A 23249-nucleotide genomic window follows, 5' to 3' on the forward strand; every position below is an offset into this window, starting at 1 on the left:
TTAATTGAAAGAGTGTCCCCTAAAGTATTTAGGTACTTAACTAAAAATAGAGCATAATTCGTGTGGCATCTCAGATTAGGTGTCTTTTGTTGGTGAGATTATGGTACTTGAACTAGGAACTAGAGTGTCAACTGCTAAGGGTGTCCTGAAACCTTTATTTGCTAAAATGCTGGCAGAAATGATAGACCTATTTTTCATATTTACTTTTGAATATTTGTAAAATACAGTTACATGTAGCCAACAAGGTCAATGCAAGCACCTCTTCTTTCAGGCTACTCGACATGCAGAAATGGTGGCCATCGACCAGGCCCTAGATTGGTGTCGTCGACATGGCAAGAGTCCTTCTGAGGTGTTTGAACACATGGTGCTGTACGTCACTGTGGAGCCGTGTATCATGTGCGCAGCCGCTCTCCGCCTGATGAGTATCCTTTGACTTCATGGGTTAATGTCTCGTACTCTTCCTGTGAACTCGAAAATGGCCAAACATCATAGTAGAAACATAACCCATTTCTACTACATGAAAACAGAGACTTATGAAACAAATTATAGGAGGTGCACATTATAAAATACAGTATCCCTTGGCCAAAAAATTTTTAGGAAAGATTTTTGAATAATAAAATTACCTCGTTTTTAATATCAATAAACATATAACTATTAAGTAAGCTAGAGCAAGAAACACATGACAAACTGTCGTGTAAAGATAAACCATAAATTAGATTATAAAACAGTGTGCATAGGAAAAGATCTGAAGACTATGCATCTGTTTTGCCTTTAGTGAAGAGATTATAGGTGATTTAAAATTTTTCTTTCTCTGTTAATATGCTTTTATTGTTTATTTTTGCCATGAATACCTATTACATAGAAGGCTTGAAAAATTTTAAGTCAGAAGTAAATACAAAGGAAAAAACAAATCATTTATGATACTATAATTGTAAATAAATGGGAAATTGATAAAGTTACAGCTCTTTGAATTCTGTCTTTCACAGAATAAGCGACACAAATACTGAATACAGCAAGTTAACCTCTAAAGATCTTTTAAAAAATTATTTGATAATTCAACAACTCAATTTCATACTTGCATATGTTTATGTACTTATTTTGCTGTGTGTGAATCATTTAATCACTTTAAAAATAATAGAGAGGGTTTTGAATATGAAAATATGTACAGTTTCCACTTTACAAGCTCTCTGCCCATCCCGCCTTACAGAGTGGCTCTGCTTTAGTCTGGTTTGTACTAGGTCACAGGTTGTATCTCTTTGAGGAAAGAACAGGGAAAAATCTATTATTTTTAAGAGGTGAAAATCGCTGGATTAAATTCCTGCCTCCTTTCTGGCTCCAATTCTCTAATGATTCCAAAAAATCATCTAGGAAAGATCAGAGAGAGCACGGAGCTCTGAGCGTTCAGCAGCTACCACAGTCAGTTTTCATTCCGTTTGCAGTTGTGACACATTAGTTTCTATATTCTTTAAATCTCTTTCTTTTGTGTAACTGGATTGTGTAACTGGATTTTTAAGACGAAGCCTAAGTTTAATTATTTTTTGATAAGTGTGGCTGTTTTTTTGATAATTTATTTTTTGGCTGCGTTGGGTCTTTGCTGCTGCATGCAGGCTGTCTCTAGTTGTGGCGAGTGGGGGCTATTCTTCATTGTGGTGAGCGGGCTTCTCCTTGCAGTGGCTCCTCTTGTTGTGGAGCACAGGCAATAGGCACGTGGGCTTCAGTAGCTGTGGCTCGTGGGCTCTAGAGCACTGGCTCAGTAGTTGTGGCGCACGGGCTTAGTTGCTCTGCGGCATGTGGGATCTTCCCGGACCAGGGATCAAACCCGTGTCCCCTGCATTGGCAGGTGGATTCTTAACCACTGCACCACCAGGGAAGTCTCAGTTTAATTGTTTTTGAGAGTAGCATGGCCTTTCCTCTCCAGGCTAGCTGGTATAAACCCACCCTAGTTTTGTCACAGTAGGCACTTGAACTGCACACTCTTTGTAGGACCTTAATTCTTCCTTAGAAATCCCGCTGGTTGTCTATGGCTGTCAGAATGAACGATTTGGTGGTTGTGGCTCTGTTCTAGATATTGCCTCTGCTGATCTACCGAATACTGGGAGACCATTTCAGGTAACATGAACTGTTATACTTTTTCCTTTTTTCTAATTACTGTGATCTCACGATGGGCTTGCAAATAGTTAGCGTGTGCTCAGTACACCAAGAGGCCACGCTAGAACCAGGTGGGCTCTCGGGACCTCTGGTCAAGGTCATTGATGCCTCAGTGTAAGACCACAGGTTCATTTCCAGGTGAGTGCTCAGCTCTCTTAATTAACAGAATTCCTCCAGAAGGAGAGTCCCCAGCCTTCTGAGTTTTCCTCTAACAGTCTTCACCCATGCCTTCAGCTATGTTTGAGGACCCTACCACTGTGGGCGTTCTCCATCCATGCGTATGCCTGGCTCCACGCTGTACCAAGTTTGTGTGAGGCTTGGTTACAGTAGATGCTATTTACAGTGAATGTACAATAATTTTGCACAAAGTCAGTCGTTTTGCTTGATTGCCCTGTACTATTTTTGGTGCCTAGCAATCGATACCTGTTTTCATTATTTTTTTTCCTGCCTTTTTAATGTTGAAATTTCCCCCAGGCCCAAGAATCCACTTAGAAATTCTACTTTCCCTTGAACCTTGCCACTTCTCCCAAAGTTTTTATGTTTAAGGCTATGAACAGTAGGAATTTATATTTCAGCATTTGGTCTGTAGACAAATGCCAGTTTCCATAAACTGGTTTGATTGTTTTTTTCCAAGATGTAAGGTTGATCCTAAAAGTATTATGCTTTAAAAAGAAAAGGACTTAACAAATTGCTGGACATGGTGGGTAGTTAACAACAAAGACCTCAGATATTCTTGGGAGAATATTAAGTACCTATGAAGGGCTAAATTTGGCTGAATCCCACTGAGAACAAGATTTGGAAAACATTCTATTTTGAGTTTTGCCAGCTGAACATTGGCTTTCTTAACAACTCGTGCACTTTTGAGAATAGATGACTTTTGACATCACATCAGAAAAGAAATTGTAATAGAATGATGGAGAGTAAGCAATACAGTTAGCTTGATCATTAAAAAAATAGGCAAAGTGATTTGCTTTTTCCAGTTGCTTCTATCAGTAGCTCAAATTTTGCTTACATAACTCTTCGCAAGTGAATTGCTGACTCTACTTCATTTATGAGAAAGATCTAAAGAATTTCTCAAAGCTTCTGGGCAGAACAAAGATGAGCTATTGGATATCAGACATGGGGGAACATTTTTGACCAACATGCCGGTGACATTGAGTGCACACCATCCTCTCCTGCACGCCCCTGCACAGAATCCAACAGTATCTGGTTGAACCAAAAAATAAGTTCACTTGCAGTGTGTGTACCTGGCCAGATTGGCTCCATCAAAATGAATGGCCATGGTTTGAAGCCACATCTCCAGATTTGATGCCAAAATATATATTTTTTTTACAGTGTTTTGAGATTCTAGAGAAACTATCGATACCCCAGGCTTCTGGATGCTGTGTTTTCTACTTTTATTTGGTTGGCTTAGGGTGTGGGTAGGAGTGAGGCGGGAATTTGTGGGAGGTGGGATGCTGTTTTTGTATTGCAGAATTATAGATTCTTTTAATACTGTATTATAAGCAGCATTAAAGTTCATAGAGGAGACCTACAGAACTATTCTTTTCAAAGAAGATGGTGATTAATTTACTTTACCTGCCTTGTGTAAAAAAACTATTTTAATTAAGAATATGTGCTTTTTGTTAAAGCCACAAATTTGTAGCTATACTAGATGCCCGAAACGATTACCTTAGTAGCTTAGAGGGATCCAGTTTCCTTCTCCACCTGTAACTCAGTGGGTCTGGTCCCTGAGTGCACATTAGAATCACCTGGAGAGCTTGGACCCAAGCCTGTGCTTGGTCCCCACTCCAGACCCACTGAATCGGAAGCCGTGGAGGGAGGGGGAGCATTGGTATTTTTTTAGTGAGCTCCCAAGTGATTCCACTGAGCAGCCAAGGTGGAAAACCAAGGTTCTAACTTTACCTGAGAGGAGAGTGCTTTGTGCAGGTGGGTGCTCCTGAGACAATGAGGAGAGGTGGGGGACCCGGGGGACGGGAACACTGAACAGTGTAGGAAACGCTGTACTCACCAACATGGTTAGAAGATGAAGTACTGAGAAGCCAAGGGAGGAGAGGGTTCAAAAGAGAAGCAAGTGTAGCCAGGAGTCTCCACGACTGCAGAGAGTTGAGGAGAGTGAAAAGACCAGTGTTTTGGTCAATAGGGGCCCTTGAGATATCTAAGAGGGCAATCCTGGGAGCACAAGCCAGTGAGGATGAGGTTGGGGAGGAACTGAGAGCCGCAAAAGTGACGGCCACGATTCGGGAACGTTCTCTGGGAGGAGCAGGGTATCAGCTTGCGTGGGGGACAGGGTAGAAGGAAGATTATCGTTTTTTTTTTCCAGCTTTATTGAGATATAATTGACGTACAACATTGTGAGATTATAAGGTGTACAGTGTGATGATTTGATGCATGTATACAGCAAAATGTTACCACAATAAGGTTAGTTCATACATCCTTCACTTCATATAACTACTATTTTGTTGTTGTTGTTATTACGTTATGGTGAGAACACTTAAGCTCCCCTCTCATAGCGACTTTCAAGCATACAATACAGTATTGTTCTCTATAGTCACCATGCTGGAACTTATTCTTCTTATAACTGACGGTTTGTACCCTTTGACAAAAGTCTCCCCATTTCCCCCACCCCCTCCGCCCCTGTCAACCACCATTCTACTCTCTGTTTCTATAAAGAAAGTATTGTATATATGGTCATATATATATATATATATATATATATATATATATATGAATATTATTCAGCCATAAAAAAAGAAGGAAATTCTGCCATTTTCAACAGCATGGCTGGACCTCAAGGGTGTTATGCTAAGCAAAATAAGCCAGGGAAAGACAAATACTGTATGATCTCCCTTACATGTGGAATCCAAAAACATCGAACTTGTAGCAGGTGGTTTTGATGGGGAAGGTTTATGCAGGCTTTGTGGGCCCAGGCAGGAGCCAGCTGAAGCACAAGAGAAAGGGAGGCTCATCTTGAGCAGTGGACCACACTCGCCAGCCCAGTGCTTGCTCCATCCTCTCCTGGGCACTGCTTCCAGATGGAAGATTCCCTGGTATCTCCTCCACTCATTGCATCACTCGTGCACTTCCAAAGGGGGCAGCGTATCAAGTCCAAACGCCTTCAAAGCCCTATATATTTTGACTTCGTTTTTATTGCTTTCATTTCTTTCCTTGCACTCCCTTAATAATCACCCCACCCCCATCAGTTGGTTTTCTCACTCACGACCTAAGCCTATTCCTACTCTTTCCCTGAGATGATCTGCTCACTCTTTTAAAATATTCTCTATCGTTAAGGCAAGTTTAAGTTTCATCCCCCTGCTGTTACCACAATTTCTATTCTTTCCCATGTTGATCACTTCTCTGAAGGAATCTACCAAAGATAGAACAAACTGAACACTCAAAAAGACATCCTTTGTAGTAAGGATCGACTGATTTTTTCTTTAAAGAGCCTGAGGGTAAATATTTTAGCCTTTGTGAGCCACTTACATCTCTGTCACATATTATTTATTTTTTAACCCTTTAAAAATATAAAAGCCATTCTTAGCTGACCATTTCTAGCTGTGGACTGCCAACCCTAGCTCTATAGAATCAAACACTTAATGGGCCACCAGTAAAGAACAGCAGATAAAAATAGCTTAGTGCTTAGTGAGCGCTTAATGATATGCCAGGTATTTAACAGGGGTTATATTATCTAATCTCATTTAATCCTCACAGAATCCTTTTGGGTTAATTGCTATAATTCCCTGTATTTTACATATGAGGGAACCGAAGCATAGAAAGTTTAAGTATCCTACCCAAGATCACATAGCTAATGATTTGTATTATGATCACACAGTAGTTGATTGAGAAATAATAATTAGTTGATCGAGAGAGATGTTTGAGACCCTATGTCTGGTTTTTTTGGGGGGAAATATGCTTCCTTACCTATGTTACTAATATCCTCAAGGCATGTTAACACTGGAAATGTGTTTACATAATTGTGTATATATTGCAGTTTTTGTGGGATACAATACACATTTTCCTAGGCCTACATTCATTCTCAACTTTCTCGTTTCATCAGTGCATCCCTGGATATCGGGCTGAGGAAGCAGTGGAGATGTTAAAGACCTTCTACAAACAAGAAAATCCAAATGGTCAGTTTTCCACTACTGTATGTGTGTACTTCACTTAAATCAGTACGAAGAGAGTCTGCACGGGCCTACCTCTTCATTTTCTCTTTTTCTTTTCACAGCACCAAAATCAAAGGTTCGGAAAAAGGAATGTCAGAAATCCTGAACTTGTTCTAATGAAAGACTCATGTTCCTGGACGACACTCTTGGACAGAAAGCTGTTGACATTGTTGAATCGTATGTTTATATATTGTCCTTAATCCATGGGAAAATGGTTTTTCATCATTTGCTCTGTTAAGAGAACAAATTAGCACTTTTAAAAAGTCTGACAACTGCAAACAACTCCTAGATTTTCCACAAGCTGGAAGAACATTTTTAAGAAGGGGAAAAATTAAAGATTGACATTTTAGAAATTAGTAAGCAGTGCCTGCTCTTCCTGCCAAAATCGTTATGCTCGGTCCAGGGAAGTGCTGACTTTCAGAGGATGTGTATATCTGGCCTCAGTTACCTGGTGTGTCTGCATGGAGCGCATTGCCCCATGGACACCTGGTCTAGGCCTGGCCTTTCAGACTCGGACCCTTCATTTTTGGCAGACGCTATGTTCTCCCAGGGTGTGGGGGGCAGGATGTGACTTCCTTGGAAATTGTATATGAATCATATACATATAGACCGTGATTCTATGGTCCTTAGAGCAGACTTTTGCTTTTATAAAGCATTTAGAGAAAATACATACCGTTAAAACAAGTGCTTAAGTATCATTTCAAAATTACAGCATACTGCTATTGCAAAATCTTATTTATGCCTTCTTTGACGATGAATAGTCTTAACAGTAAAAGAAATGCATAAATGGACAACTCCTTCTTTGTTATTGAGCAACTAAACGGTGCCAGGCTCTGTTCGTTCGCTGAAGCAGTGAGCAAAACAAAGAATCCTGCCCTCATGGAGCTCATATTCTAGCAGGAGGAGACAGATAATGAGCTTAACAGATTACACAGTATGTTAGAGGGTGATAAAAATTATGGCAAAAATTATGGCAAAAATTATGGAAACAGAACGGGGTAGAAGGGGTGGGCGTGCCATTTGGTGGTGGGAATGCTGGTTGCAGAATTATGGTTAGTTTCATCTGAAATCAAGCACAATTATTTCTCTTTATAAAAATCCAGATTTAGAATTTAAAATCTAAAATGTAAAAGAACTTCCCTGGAGGTCCAGTGGTTAAGACTCCTCACTTGGCACTGCAGGCGGCAAGGGTTCCTTCTCTGGTCAGGGAACTAAGATCCTACATGCCGTGCGGTGCGGCAAAAAACAAAAAGCAAAACTAAAATGTGAAAGTGTCAGCACAACCCTCAAAGGGTATCCACAGCAGGAAGTCCCAGGTATCCATGCTTCCTGACTGCGGCAGGGGTTGCCTCTGATGAACTGCAGCTTTGCAGACCCATGCCGGGATGCTCTGCATCTGCCCAGAAGGGGGCCTCGCTGTTCCACCAGAAGCCCAGCTCCAGGCCCTGGAGGGCAGCTCCTCAGTTGCATTTCTTCAGTGGATTTATTTCCTTGATGCAAAGCATCTGTATTTGTTGGTTCTGCCATTTGAGCGATGTCTCTGACTTGTTTGTTTTGAATTACATTACAGGCTGGAATGTAATTGTGGTAAAGTATTTTTATATTGCCAAGAGTAGCAGTTAATCACAGTTACATGCTTCAGAGGATTTATAATTGCTTGGTTTTGTACATGTGTGTTTTTATCTGCATTTGAGAAGTTTTATGGAGAAGAATATGCATGATTTTAAATCTATAATAATGTTACATGTACCTTCCCTTCAATTTCACCTACTTTAAAAATGATCTTCTCATTAAATTTTAGTGCTTTGACTAGGTTATTCCTTTTTGCCGTTGGTCATGATTCATTTCTGCTTCTTATGCTTTTCTGCAAGCAGACTTCATTGCACTTATTGTCTTTGTGTCATTTTCTTGGGGATTATTGGTAGATAAAAACCCTGGGAACTTTTTTCTGGGGAGTACCACCCTTTAAGTCCAGCCAAGCATCTTATGTCAAGTAGGTTCTTGGTAAACATTTGTTAAATAAAATTATTGATTGAAATTTAAGGAAAAATTAATAATAAGGAGAATATCTGGGATAAAAAGCCAAAGCCAAATAGTACCCGGGTATTTTACCCCAGAGATAGTCACTACTAAAAGGATCAAGAAAATAATAAAACTAAAAAGAGGGAAGGACAGAAAAGACTTACCCACTATACATATGTTCTGTCTTTGCTGTGTTTTGGAGAATGGGTAAGTATTCCAAATTCCTAAGGATGGCTGAAAATTTTAATTTTGGTTATTACTTTTTTGATTCTCTTTCCAGTGATTGACTTACAGAATAGTCTCTCCTAAATTTTTGGTCTTAGGCACAGTTCCCTCCATTGCTTTGGGGAACAATCAGTTTGGATGGAGTACTGAAGATGGGAGGTCAGCACCTCCAGCACTGATACAGGACCATTGTGGGCTCACAGATGTGAAGGCTGTGGGATTTTGACAGCAGTTAGGCAGTGGTGGTGAGGAGTTGAGGATGTATGATGAGGTGATCCTGCTTCCTGAGTGGCATATTCTCTAGCTACTTAGATGTGGCTTAAAATATTGAAATGCTGCAGTTAGAAAGATTGAATCCAATTGATTGATACTGATGTAGTGTGTCAAAGAGACAAGCTGAGAGGCTTGTTTTGTGTATGACATAATTCTGCAAGCTGTGGGATGCACAGAGGTTTTAGAATCACAGCCTTCTTTGGAGAAATTAGTGGGAAATGATTGCATCTAAGTTGCTGGGGTACCCAATGTTTACTGGTCTGCACCGGACTCTGCTGAGAATGGGTGGTGTGTAATGCTTTGGCACCGTCAGTCACTGATAAAAGATCATGTTAAAATATCTGTGTTTTCTTGTGACTTGGCACTCTCCCTTACTGTGCTGTATTTGGAGTATCATGGAGAGAAAATAGATAGCCAAGAACTCCAACGTAGGCAAGAACTGTTAATTTTTCTTTAAACTCTATTTGGAAATAACTTCAAACTTAGAGAAAAGTTGAAGAAATACCTATATATCCCTTATTCCTTAAACCTATTAACATTTTATACCTTTAGATTTGTCATTTGATATCTATTATTCTCTCTCTCTCTAAAAAAATGTATATATAAATATATATATAAATACATATATATCAATATATGTTTTTCTGAACCATTTAGTAGAAAGTTATATACATCATACATTCTTATACAATTCTCATATAATCATGGTGTAGTTATTGACATCAGTAAATTTAACGTTGATATAATACTTTAATATACCATTTGTAGTCCCATTTTGTCTGTTGACCCCTTCACCTCCTTTAGAGAATTTTCCCCACCCCCCTGCAATATCAGATCCATTCTGAGGTCACATATTGCATTTGATTTTCATGTATCTTTAGCTTCTTTTATTCTAGAACATTTCCACAGCCTTTCTTTGTCTTTTGTGACATTGACATTTTAAAAATAATACAACCCTTCTGCTCCACCTCCTTTCTTTTTATTTTTTTATAATGGTGTTTCCTCATGATTAGATTCAGGTTATGCATTCTAGGTGATATTATGTTCTTCTCAGAGCGTCGCATCTGGAGGCCCCTAAAGGCCATCTGTCCCTCGCTGGTGATGTTAATTTTGGTTACCTGGTGAAAGTGTTATCTGATTTCTTTGCCAAATAATTATTGTTTTTTTTCCCCTCCCTTGCAAAGAATATGCAGTCTGGGGAGAGGAACTGTTACATTTTTTGAGAGAAAATGTATTCAACATTGATGGAAAGGAGGGGGAAGAAAATTAATGACATATATTTCAAAGCAACTGTTAAATTATTTGATTGTGTTCCTCCTCTTTTATTACGTCTGCCAAAATTTATAAAATTCTTTACAAATTCTTTTCCTAATAATATTTTAAATAGGAATGTCTTAAAAATCAAAAGGCAGCCTCAGAAATAAGTTCTCTCCTAATCTTTTCCTCAGCAAAAGTAACAATTATATCAATTTAATTATATATCTGATAAGATAGAGTTTTGGGAAAATAGGTCTAAGATGTTTCTGGTTTCACAGATGGCCTATAGTGATCCGAGAGGATCTAGGTAGGTAGTCATTTGGCCATAAAATGTGAATTCTCTTGGGTTTCCATAGAGATATCTAGACTTAAAACGTTTTAAGCACTGCTACTTTCAAAATGACTGTCAGTAAAAATAGCAAAAGCCAAGGCTCTTTTTGAAAAAAAATTAAACATTTTTTTTAAAGTAGTGAGAGTCCTGGTTAAAAATCCACGTTGAAGCCAAAGCTTGTCCTTCCCAGTCATTCTGCATCAGCTGGCCTTGAACAGCCCTGGGGAGAAGAGCCATCAGGAACTGCTTTCCCTGCCTTTTGGCAAAGGAATGAGACTACATTGACTTCATCTATGAAGACAACTGCCAACTATTTTCTTACTCCGTGAACTGTTAATTGTGCGTGGTGAGGAAAGGGGTGATGGGTGACATTATTTTTGTGCTAAGACTGGCATGTGTTTTTGTGCTAAGACTGGCATGTGTTCCGGCAAAAGTTTGACATCTTTAGTATCTTTGTTTTTTCAAGTTGAGCGAATAAAAACGGGCTCGTGGGATTATTTCTCACCTGATTTTTAAGTGACCACTGGGCTCCATACCATGTGTCCATGACTACTAGGGAGACTTTGTGACGTGGTTGAAGAAGCATGAACTTGGAGGTCTGGAGCAGGGGCCGGCAAACCCAGCTTGCTGGCTGTTTGGGAACAACTCACAGGTTGAAAATGGTTTTACACTTTTAAATGGTTGAAAAAAATCAAAAGGAGATTTTAGTGACCCGTGAACATGTGAAGTTCAAATGCCAGTGTCCATAAATTAAGTTTTGTTGGAACATAGCCATGCCCATTTGTTTCTGTATTGTCTGGGGCTGCTTCCGTGCTATAGTGGCAGAGTCAAGTAGCAGTGACAGAGACCTGTGGTTCCCACAGCCTAAAATGTCCAGTGTCTGGTCCTTTAAGAAAATGTTTGCTGGCCCCTGGTCTAGAGAATATGAAATGTTGAGGTTGGATTTCTAAGGTGCTTATTCAAGTTCTGTGACTTTGGAACTGAGTCATGTGGTTCATTGTGCAGCTGTGGTGAATTGCTTCAGTACCGTGATTCTTTTTTCAAGTCGGTTTATGAATATGAAAGAGAGATCCAGGATACTAAAATATTTACCCTGGCTTAGAATATTTTGTTTCCTTACATACACTTTAAGGGAGTGGCAAGGAGAAAAGATAATTTATCATTTTATTTGGGTTTAGACTAAAAAAGCCCATTTTATTCATGATCCTCATATAAAAAAGATTATCAAGTATTTATCACTTTTACTATAATGTCAGAAATCTATTGGACCCTTTTAAAAAGCAGGACTTAAACAGAAACTACCTCTATACCATCCCCATCACTGTGCCTTTGTCAGTTTTCTTGGGGAACAGGCTTGGGGAACAGTTTTCTTGGGGAACAGAACATTCCCATCACTGTGCCTTTGTCAGTTTTCTTGGGGAACACCCTTTGGTGCTAGAAAAGACAAAAAATAAACATTTATTAGGTATTGTGTGTGTTTGTGTGTGTGTGTGTGTTTGTGTGTTTTAACCCAGCATTGAGTTCAGGACAAAGCCTTATGCATAATAGACAGATACTATGTCTTAATTCTAAATTGCATAGTAAAGAAGTCTTTGAGGCAGACTTGATGGAGAAGGAGGGACACTAGCTGTGCCCTGAAAGGCAGGTAGGATTTGGGAAGGCAGGTGAGAGGGTGAGGGCTGCATATGCGATACTAGAGTAGGGGAAAAGCAGTGATGTGAAGATCCAGGCCAGGAATGCTTGGGCCAGGTTACAAAGATCCCCTACTTCTTTCTGAGAAGGAGTCTTTTTTTTTTTTTTTTTTCGGTATGTGGGCCTCTCACTGTTGTGGCCTCTCCCGTTGCGGAGCACAGGCTCCGAACGCGCAGCCTCAGCGGCCATGGCTCACGGGCCCAGCCGCTCCGCGTCATGTGGGATCTTCCCGGACTGGAGCACGCACCCGTGTCCCCTGCATCGGCAGGCGGACTCTCAACCACTGCGCCACCAGGGAAGCCCGAGAAGGAGTCATTTTTCATTCTCTTTCTGATGTGAGTGATTTCATACTCGTCCTGGAGTATGAGTGGTTTGGGGTAGGAGATTGCCAGGGAGCAAAGGTTCTGATCCTACTGTCACTGAGGAATCACACATCACTAGGCAAGATTTGAGTTGTGGGCACAGAATGTGTCAGTAATAGATGCTAACATTTGCATTGAATGTGTACCAGGCTCTATTCATATGTTACCTCAGTAATCCTCATATCAACCCTAAGAATCAGTACTGTTATCATCTCCGTTTTACATCAAGGAAACTGAGGCACAGGGAGGTTAAGTAACCTGTCCAGGGTCGCAGAGCACTAAGTGATTGTATCAGCATAGGCTTGTTTATGCCACAGGAACAGCCCTTACATTTTAGTGGCTTAGAACAAAGCTTTGATTCTCTCGTGCTTTACTTCTTGTCCATCTCAGGTCAGGCCAAGGGCTTAGGCCACCATCTGGGACATCATCAGTCACGGTGGCAGGGAGATGAGCAAATGGCGAGCAGGGCTCTTGCTTTGGAGCAGGGCTTCCCACTCGAATGTGCGTGTGCATGGCCTGGGGAGCTTGTGAGGTACACATCGTGAATCAGGAGGTCTGGGGTGGGCCTGAGATTCTGCATTTCTAGCAAGCTTCCAGGTGGGTCCTATACTGCTGGACCATGGGCCACTCGAGTAAGGAGGGCTTACTGACTTTTGCCCAGAAGTGAATCATCACTTCTCACATAGGAATTAAAGTAAGTCACACAGACACGCCCAACTTCAAGGTGGCAGGAGATGTAAGCCACCATCTACCTCAGGAGGAGGAGAATGGGAGTATTTGTGAACAGCCCTAATGAAGAGCAAAAAAATGTGAAGTTAGGATTTGAATTCAGGCAGGCTGTCTCCAGAGTGCGTGCTTTTTTTTTTTTAAAGGTTTCGGTTTTCACATTTATTTTCCTAGATTTTATTTTATTTTTTAACCATTTAAAAAAATTGAATTGTAGTTAATTTCCAATGTTGTTACCTTCAGGTGTACAGCAAAGTGATTCAGATATATCTACATATCTATATCTATTCTTTTTCAGATTCTTCTCCATTGTAGGTTATTACAAGATATTGAATATAGTTTCCTGTGCTATACAGTGGGTCCTTGTTGTTTATCTGTTTTATATACAGAAGTACATTCTCTTAATCATCACTCTGTACAATCATAGGTGTGGGTCTATTCGCTATGGAGAAAGGGCAGCACGGTGGTAGACAGCCAGTCAGGGTAGCCGTTGAGACTGATAGGTTGCTGTCAACTTGTGTGACAAGTGTCCGGTGTCCCAGGCAGCTTCGTGTCAAAGGCAGCAGTTCTCAACATGGTGTCGCAACTCTGAAATGTTTCAATCCATTTTTTTCTTAATAATGTGCTGACATCTCTGAATTATTTATTTTTGTTCGAAGCATACCTTAGAGTGGATTCAAGCCTTTCCCGATTATACTCTCTCTCGTCTAATATTGTGCCGTGCTTTCTTGTTTTGGAGAAAGGGTGGGGTTAAAGCCAGTATTCAGGGAATTGTGCATGATCCTGGGAACGCCCACGGGTGTGTGTCCATACGCCATTCATCATGTGTGTTTGCTGCAAAGTGCTGGAGTTGCTGGTCTGGAGGAGTCCTAGGCTTGTGGTTAGCACAGCAAACTCAGTTCCCAGCTGGCGGTGGCTGAGAAGCAGCTTCTCTGAGCCTGCAGCCTATGCCCATTCCTAGAAACTTCTGAGATTGTCCTTGACAATTGCCAATTGTGGGAATGAATGGTGGATACCAGGCCCACGTTAGAGTCTTTATTTTATTTTATTTTTTTTGCGGTACGCGGGCTCTCACTGTTGTGGCCTCTCCCGTTGCGGAGCACAGGTTCCGGACGCGCAGACTCAGCGGCCATGGCTCACGGGCCCAGCCACTCCGCGGCAATGTGGGATCTTCCCGGACCGGGGCACGAACCCGTGTCCCCTCCATCGGCAGGCGGACTCTCAACCACCGCGCCACCAGAGAAGCCCACGTTAGAGTCTTTAAATGGAGAAGAGAGACCTGAGTTCCTTACAGCACAGAGCCGAGTGAACGGCACATCTCCTTTGACCCTCCAGAAAGGTCACAGAAAGCACCCCAGCCCACTTTGCAGCCTGTTCCCAGGCTGAAGTGTAGACAAACTATTCAGAAACATTGGTTTCAGCAAGGCCCTGTCTGCCTTATGGAAAACCTGACTTGCAGATGATACTTGGAATGAATTGATTGTTATTCCGCCATTAAAAAAAATCCTCTCAAAAAGGAGACAGAGGTACATTTCAGTTTTACACAATAAGAGATAAGATTTCAGAATTAACCCATTACACTAGTTGATTCAGTCAGCAATTTAACTAAGCATGAGGGAGAAAATGGGCCTTGACAGCTTTTCTCTTGGAAAATCAAGTTAGCCATGTTGAAAAATGCTTTCACCCCTGTCCACCTTATCTATCATTAATCATGGGACGAACTGGAGAAACCAGAGTTTCTCCAGAGACACTTTTGTCACGTAATGCACGTAGTTCAATTAAAATATGCAGATTAATGCAAAGTTAATAATTAAGGGCACGTAAGAAACAAAGTCTTCCTATTTTTATTAATTACTTAGACGGGAAACCTACAGTATGACTTTCTAAAATTAGTGGAACAGAGTTCTACGGCTCGATCGTTCCAATCCTAGTCCTAGAAGGTACTACTAATGATCTTTCTTGGCTGTTAGTGCCCTTTGGAAAAAGACCTGTTCCTCCATCAGTAATCCTGACTTCACAGGAAAGTACTTTCAACTTTTAATCTAGTCTGAACTGGCATTGCTAGAAAGCCATTTCTTTCAATGACATTTCTATATTGGAGGCCTCAGTAACTTAAGGATGTCAGCTTGATTTTTGTATCAACGACATCACCATCCTGATTCAAATGCTAAACAATTTCAGGAAGGATGAAATTTCTTCCTGACCTGAGAGGAAACCCATTTTCTTAGTGATGATCTCTGCTGACACGACGGTCTGGGGAACCCAGCATGCCTTGCACCTTTATTGGTGGATTTCCTCCTCAGGTAAGCCCGAGACAACACACGGTGTTTTTTCTTTTTATCCTAAGCCCATTTTATCAACTTCATCAACCTCAAGCATTACTTTACTCTTCCCTTCAAAGTCTTGGAGGCTCCATGAAATCTTTTCCGATTACTCCAGCCCACAATGACCATTTTCTTCAAATTCCTACTTAGTGTCACATAGTTTAATACTCATTTGGTGTCTAATTACAGTAATTAGATTGTAATCTCCTTACAAGCAAGGATTTAGCCCGATGCTAGGCCCAGGGGCGGGTTTCGGTCAATGCTTTCGGAGGGATGGATTTGCAGTTCTGGATGGTTTCCAGGCAGCAGGACAAACATGCGTATTAGCACTGCCGAGAGAACGCCGTGTCGAGAGAACACCGTGTCGGCTGGCTGAGCGTGCCCTCTATCTCTGAGCGCTTTGGTGGATCGCTACCAGGCAGCTGGGCAGCCCAGGTAGCGTGACTTAGACCCCTGGCGATTTCCTCCAGCTCTTCTCTTCTCATTCGGACTGGGGCTCGAAGTTTCCCATTTCCGGGTTTGAGAAGTCAGGAGGACAAAGCAGGAGAGGGGCAGAGAGGTAAAACATTTTAGATCTGCTTTGCTAGTACCTAACCTTCCTGTGGAGGCATCACAAATAAAACGAGGACACATTGCACATTTCAGAGCGAGGAAAATGTTGTGCAGAGATTGATTTATATAACTTTTTTTTTTTTTTGCTAGATTAGTCCAGAAGCTGGATTAATATTTTAATCATATTCTCTTGAGAGGAAAAGGCAGCTGGTGAAATTGTTGGAGGTGACACGCCAATCTACATAGAAACCAAGTGTGGCTTGGAGACCACCATGGAAATAATAACTTCAGTCATTAAGTGGATAATGAAAGGAAGAAAGAAACCAGATAAGTTTTCCGGTTCAAGAATTTATTTTTATTATAAACTAACCTTAGGGAGACCATAAGCTTTATTATTATTTTAACATTTAAATTCAAATACTGATGGATTTATCTTTTCACTGCTGATTACTCTTGGCAGAAGCAGAGTTAGCAGTGAGGGCTATAGAACATCTTTCATCTTTTTATTTTTAAGTTGCCATTTTAATTGTGTACATAAGCTCAGTTGTGCAGGCAAAGCATGGCAAGGAGCACACAGTGTCACAATTCGTGTCGGGTTTGTTTTTTTTAATTTTAAAATTTTATTTATATTTTTATACAGCAGGTTCTTAGTAGTTATCCACACAATTCGTGTCTTGATACACAATTTCTCTCTCCCCGTGAACTTGGCTTTCCAAGGCTGGAATTCTAACAGTTGGTACAAAGTCACTGGCATCCTGAAATCTAAAGGAAGAGGCCTTTTTCTCTCTCTCTTGCTCTCTTTTTTTTTGTTTGTTTCCTTGCAGACCTGGATAATGCCAAATCTTCACAATGGGTCTGTAGCTGGCAATAGCAATAAGTGTCTGGAATATGCTCTGGGAAATGCAATCTTTTGCTTGGTAACTGCCCTCAGGTGGAAATTGATGTTTAGGTTATTACTGGGAATTTGTTTGTGCTTTAGAATTTTGTGGGATTAAGGCTGGTGCTGTGATATTCTCATTTGTTCTGTCGACCCTTAGGTATTTCAGAAAAGAGGGAAATGAGAGTCTTAGGGTTGAAATGATCAAACTTTGGAGGTGCTAAGGCTCTATTCCAATTATACTGGCAGATGGCCCAGCGTGCAGATTCTACCCAAAGGCCCAAATACTGTCTCTTCTGCCTGGAACTGAGTTAGTAGAAGGAAATAGGGTAGGGCGGAATTTTGGACTGAAATTTCTCTGTGGCAGCAGCAGATTGAACTGATGATAGGAGAAAGTTTGTATTGTTAACTTTTACAAGGTGACAGTCAATTTCAGGAATTTTACAGGGCTGGAGGATTATTTGGGCTATATTTTCATCTGGTGCTTATCGTTCACACTGCTTGGTTGGATAGCACAGCTGAGCAGAATCCAAGATGAGAAAGAGAATGGGGGCTGATGGTGGCATCGGGGCTAATGGAATTAATGTCCTGACCTGTTCAGCAGCTTTGGGGGCTACAATAGAGAAGCATTCGTAAAAACCGTGAAGGAATGAAGTAGCAACTCCTTGACTCCTGGATGATAGGGAGGAAGAGAATTTAGGAGAGGATAGGGAAGAAGGGCCTCCCTGAAGGAGAGGGTAAGACTTTCTTTGGCTTCTGTCCTGATCTCCTTTTCCTAAGGAGGACAGCAACTCTCAGAGTAGACTATGGCTCCCATGGTTAATTTCACTGGCTTAGTAAGAGAAACAGCCAAAAAAGGAAGAATGTTGGTGTCTAAAAGAGAGCAAGTCACTTGTCTATTCATGCTACTGGTTGGTTAGGTGAAGAGCATTGATTTGTCTTTGTGCTGATGGACAGAACTGCAGTGCAAAGTTAGAAGTCACTTTGGACTCTTTCTCATAACTCTTTTTTTTTGCGGTACGCTGGCCTCTCACTGTTGGGGCCCCTCCCGTTGCGGAGCACAGGCTCCGGACGCGCAGGCTCAGCGGCCATGGCTCACGGGCCCAGCCGCTCCGCGGCATGTGGGATCTTGCCGGACCGGGGTATGAACCCGTGTCCCCTGCATCGGCAGGTGGACTCTCAACCACTGCGCCACCAGGGAAGCCCCCTCTTTCTCATAACTCTTATGAGAACTAGGTGAGATAGCTTGGGAGCCGCTGAGAAACATCACTCTCGGCATTCATCCAGGCCTTGTATCTTCCTCTCTCTCATGAGTGTGGCTTTTCCTCACCTTGGAGTATAAAATCTGAGATTCAGTTTTTGTTCTGTACTTAGGATGGATATAGGTAGTTCAATACTAATGGGCTGTTTTGTATCCAGGTCAATTAGGCTCACCTGGTTAGATAGCCGCGTTCTCTAGCATGGTTAGAAATGGAGCTGACAGAACACAGACTCATCTGTTAGAATAACTAGTAATTGATGGTATTTACTCACTTTATTGTGTGCCAGGCACGGCTGTAAAAGGCTTTGCAGCTATTATGTGATCCTTGCAGCAACCTGCGGTGGTTACTGTTCTTTTTCCCACTTAAGGAGTGAGTTAATGTATGCAGAGTTTAATGTGCTCAAGATGGCAGAGCTAGTAAGGGGCAGAACCAGAATTTAAACTCTAGAGGCACATTTCTTCACCATTATACTGAACTATTTCAAGAAGATTACCCAAATAGGAAAAAAACCAAAAGGATGAGGACTGTTCTTCCCTGCCCAGCCCTCCGCTGGAGCAAAACTCCGTAACTCGGGTTTATTCATGAGGCTAGCCTTTGGCTTCCCTCAGTAGGTCATGAATTTGAATGTCTGTCTCTACTCTGTGTGTGGTATTTTGATTTGGTTTTGTTTTGTATTTTTGAATCTTCCTTGTTTTGTATTTTTGAATCTTTACAAGGTAAATCTTATAGAAGGAAAAGAACTGTTTTGCTTATAAGATCAGATCCCAGGATACTCACAAGCTTAAAAAATACAGCTGGACCATCTGCCTGGTTCTTTGCAAAAACTAGAAGTAAAACTGCATGATTTTGTAAAAACTTTTCAGTGAGACAGGTCTTGTTCAGGATCCGCAGATGAATTGCCAATACCTTTGCATATTCTGTAATCCTTCCTCCAAAATAACAGTACCTATTATCACTTTTACTGTTATAATTATCATTCGGTTCTGTACTAAGTGATTTACGTGTATCTTCTCACACTGACATGTATGTGATAGGTACTACCATCATGTATCAGTTATCTGTTGTCACAGCAATGTTATGTAACAAAACCCCACAAAACCTCAGTGGCATGCAAAAATAACTATTTATTGCTTATACACGTGGGGTGATTGGCTAAAGAGATCTGCCAGTCTTGGCTGGATTGGCTCATGACATGTAGGATTTGGCTCACTGAAGACTGATCTAGCCTGGCCTTGGCCGGGATAAATGGGGCAATCCAGCTCCTCCATTTGTACCTCCTCCTCCAATGGCCTGGGCTGGGCATGTTCCGTTGTGACTGGAGAGCTGCAAGCTCTGAACAAGCCTAATTGCATAAGTCCATTACAGCCTTCTTCGTGCAACATGTCTGTTAATATCTCAGACATGTTGGTTAAAGCAAGTCACATAGTTAAATGTAAGGATGTTAAATAAGTCATTCCATCCCTGTAGAGAGCACTGGAAAATGGCAGGGCAAAGGGTATAGATATAAGAAATGATGAACAATTGGGCCCATTTTTGCAATCTAGGACATGTTCGCTTTTTCAGATGGAGAACATGAGGCTTAGACAGTAAGTGTCTTGCCTAGGGTCACATAGATATATGAAATGACAGAGCTTGAATTTGAACCTGGGTTTGTCTTTTCTCAAAGCTGGAGCTCTTAATGATGTACTATAAATGCAAGCTTTAGAAACTAGATATGCCTCCAACTCCTTTCCAGATATAAGCCATCATTTAACTCCCTCATTATGCCTTTTAACCAATGAAGACAAAATGCAGCTGTTGATATTATATCATGAAAATGCGGTGAGGAGTAATTAGTGTTAGTAAATTCTCTGAAAAAGTGCTAGGTATTATGATCAAAGAAACACACAGACTTTTAAATCACTGCCTGACCTCATTTTACATTGTGTAGTCTTTCAGATCTCTCTTACCTGCCATAGTTTAGAAATGTACTGAGTTTAACATTCCTTAATATTCTCACTCCTCTCTGCCTCAAATCATCCTAGCAATGCCCCAATCTGCCTATACCAGCAGTAATTATATATGAAAGTTATACCCTATACAAATTGCTTTTACAAAAATGACAGTAATATCTTTAAGATTGTCTGGAAAGTTGTATGTTTTAACAGTTGATAAATGTGGACTCTTAGCTGATAGAAAATTTAGTCTTTATATCAACTGCCCTTTTTTTTTTTTTAAATAAATTTATTTTTGGCTGCATTGGGTCTTTGTTGCTGCACGTGGGCTTTTCTCTAGTTGTGGCGAGCGGGGGGTACTCTTTGTTGCGGTGTGCGGGCTTCTCATTGCGGCGGCTTCTCTTGTTGTGGAACACGGGCTCTAGGCATGTGACCTTCAGTAGTTGTGGCACTCGGGCTCAGTAGTTGTGGGCCTTAGAGTGCAGGTTCAGTAGTTGTGGTGCACGGGCTTAGTTGCTCTGCAGCATGTGGAATCTTCGCGGACCAGGGCTCGAACCCGTGTCCCCTGCATTGGCAGGCGGATTCTTAACCACTGCGCCACCAGGGAAGTCCTCAACCGCCCTTTCAACAGATGTGTCCTAGCCTAGTTTTGCTTTGTAACTTGCAGCTACTGTTGTTGTTCATTTTATTAAGTCAATTTCATGGCACATGTTTTGAAGAAAGTTGAAAAATTTTATATACTTCTGTTGACCCTAAAAGCAAAACAGCAGAACGGTACATTCAAGCATGCGGCTTGAATGCAACAACGCATTCCTAAAAAGGTAATTTCATGGTGTACCCTTTGGCTCTTGGTCTCTGGTCTTGTCCTGGACCATTGACAATATAACAAAGACAACTTCCTGCTTCTCAGGAAAAGGAATTTTTTATAGAGCTGTGAGGAGCACTGAGGGTCCATCAGGGTCTTTGTGAATATCCTGTGGATCAGTAAGGTTTTGGGGATCACCTTGGAAATTCAGATTTAGGAAGGGAGAATTTAAAGAAAAGGGAAAATTTGGAGAGAAGTGATACTGTGAAGATGAAGGGACATTGGTTCTGGAATGAGGGGAAAAAACAAGGCTGATAAGTTTCAGTCAACATACAAATGATTGGGGGAGACTGAGAAATTCAATTCAGATTCTTTGTGAACATAAAAATTTGGGGAACTTGAGTATGGGCTGTATCTCTTCATTCTAGCACTTACCACATATATGGCACTCCCCTGCTCTCCCACAGGACCATAAACTCACTTAGGGCAGGGACTGTCACTGTGTCTTGAGTGGTGTAATCACAGGATAGACCAATGCATTGCACTTAGCATGCACTACATAAATATTTGTTAATCAAATGTCCCAGAACCAGCTAATACTTCTGTTGTTTTCCTCTAGCAAGAACTCAAAAACTGCCTTTATCTTGTGTAACAAAAGAATAACCCATGAGTTGGATGTAACGTGGGAATTAAATAAAACATAATACCACAATTTATTTAATTGTGTCTGAAGGAAATGTTTCTCATTGTGGTAGGGAGAAGGAAGGAACATCACTGTAAGTCAGGGGACCTGTCTTCTCCTTGTTGCTCTGGTTTTGATCTTGATCACATGATCCATCAGAAGCTTCCCCATTTATATTTGAAAGTTTTTCAGAATTATAAGTGCCAGATTGATACTAGGTACTATCATTATATAAGACACAAGTTAAACTGGAAAGAAGAACTCCAGATACAGGAGCCATGTCTTTTGTCTTTTTTCATCTTGCACACGACTCCAGTGTCTAACTTGGTGCATGGTCAATAGCTGACACTTGGGATGTGTTTAGGGAATTAACGAATGATCCTAAACTGCAACATAGAATCATAAAGATGATCTCAAATAGTTATTCTTGTCTCTTTGTTTATAGATTGAGATTTTCACACATGATTATTCATACAGTTGAATTATTAAAAACTTATGTAAGATAAATAAAGTTGTAAGGCAGAATTTCTGCCCTCAAGAAACTTCCTGTCTCATTGGCACACAAGACTTAATTAGCTCCTCTTCCCTCAAATTAAACAGTAATAAAAGGCAATGGGAGGGGCTTCCCTGGTGGCGCAGTGGGTGAGAGTCCGCCTGCCGATGCAGGGGACGTGGGTTCGTGCCCCAGTCTGGGAAGATCCCACATGCCGCGGAGCAGGCCGCTGAGCCTGCGCGTCCGGAGCCTGTGCTCCGCAGCGGAAAAGGCCACAACAGTGAGAGGCCCGCGTGCCGCAAAAAAAAAAAAAAAGAAAAAAAGGCAATGGGAAAATCCTAGTTAAGTATATTTGGATGTAGGGAGAAACATTTACTCTTGTCAACTTAAGAGAAAAAAAAGCATGGCTCGCAGAAATGAAGGAAATGTGGAAGAGCCACAACCAGGAAGATCAGATCCTACACCTCCCAGGATCTGGGGGGTGGGGCTAGGACACAGGCTCAGCAGGACCCTGCAGCCGGGATGGTTTCGTTCTATCCACTTTCTCCTTCGGTCACTCCATTCAGGATTCTTGTTCCTGGGAGAGAGAATCCCATTGGCATGATTAAGGATAAATGCTCACTCCTTGGCCAAGAAAGAGCCGCTGGGCAAGAATGCATAAAGTGGGAACCGTGTAGTTTCCCGAAGCATAATTTGGGTGCATCTCTGAGATGCAGTGCATCCTACTGGCAGTATTACGAGAGTTCAGAGAAGGGGGATTCTGGTGAGACTTCACAGATGAAAAGGGGTTCAAGCTGGACCTTTAAGGATGGGTGAGAATGACACAAATGAAGAGGAGGGAAGATTTCAGATGGGGCCACAAGAGGGGCAAAGGTTCAGAGTTAGGATTGACCCTGCGTGTTCACCAAAGTTAGGCATGGCAGAGACAGAGAAAACAGAAGTTAGTAAAAAGTCCTTGGATTCGTCTCAGTCGAGAAGTGAGGACAGATACCAGGTTTAAAGGATAAATCAATGACTTGGGCAGGGAAACAGAAGTGTAGAGCTATCTGAATAGAAGATATTCCAGCAAAGTATAAGGGAAGCCTATGTTTTTTTTTTTTTTTTTTTTTTCCGGTACG

At 41.3% G+C, this 23249-nt stretch overlaps 1 protein-coding gene across 12 annotated transcripts in view; it reads left to right on the plus strand.

Annotated features, from left to right (window-relative positions):
• The window catches only part of ADAT2 (adenosine deaminase tRNA specific 2), a 105704-nt gene that overhangs the window by 14468 nt on the left and 67987 nt on the right, over positions 1 to 23249 (plus strand). For 9 of the 12 annotated variants that reach the window (XR_007470667.1, XR_007470673.1, XR_007470674.1 and 6 more), the window contains exons 3-6: positions 272 to 422; positions 2003 to 2109; positions 6206 to 6278; positions 6377 to 6491. Coding sequence is in view for 2 of the 12 variants with exons in the window: in XM_004263756.4 (XP_004263804.1) it covers positions 272 to 422; positions 2003 to 2109; positions 6206 to 6278; positions 6377 to 6420 (375 nt within the window). In the remaining 10 variants the exon portion in view is untranslated. The other 3 variants (XR_007470676.1, XM_004263756.4, XM_049695605.1) reach the window with 3 other exon arrangements.

This window comes from Orcinus orca, chromosome 12, assembly GCF_937001465.1.
Source record: "Orcinus orca chromosome 12, mOrcOrc1.1, whole genome shotgun sequence".
NCBI classification, from domain to species: Eukaryota; Metazoa; Chordata; class Mammalia; order Artiodactyla; family Delphinidae; genus Orcinus; species Orcinus orca.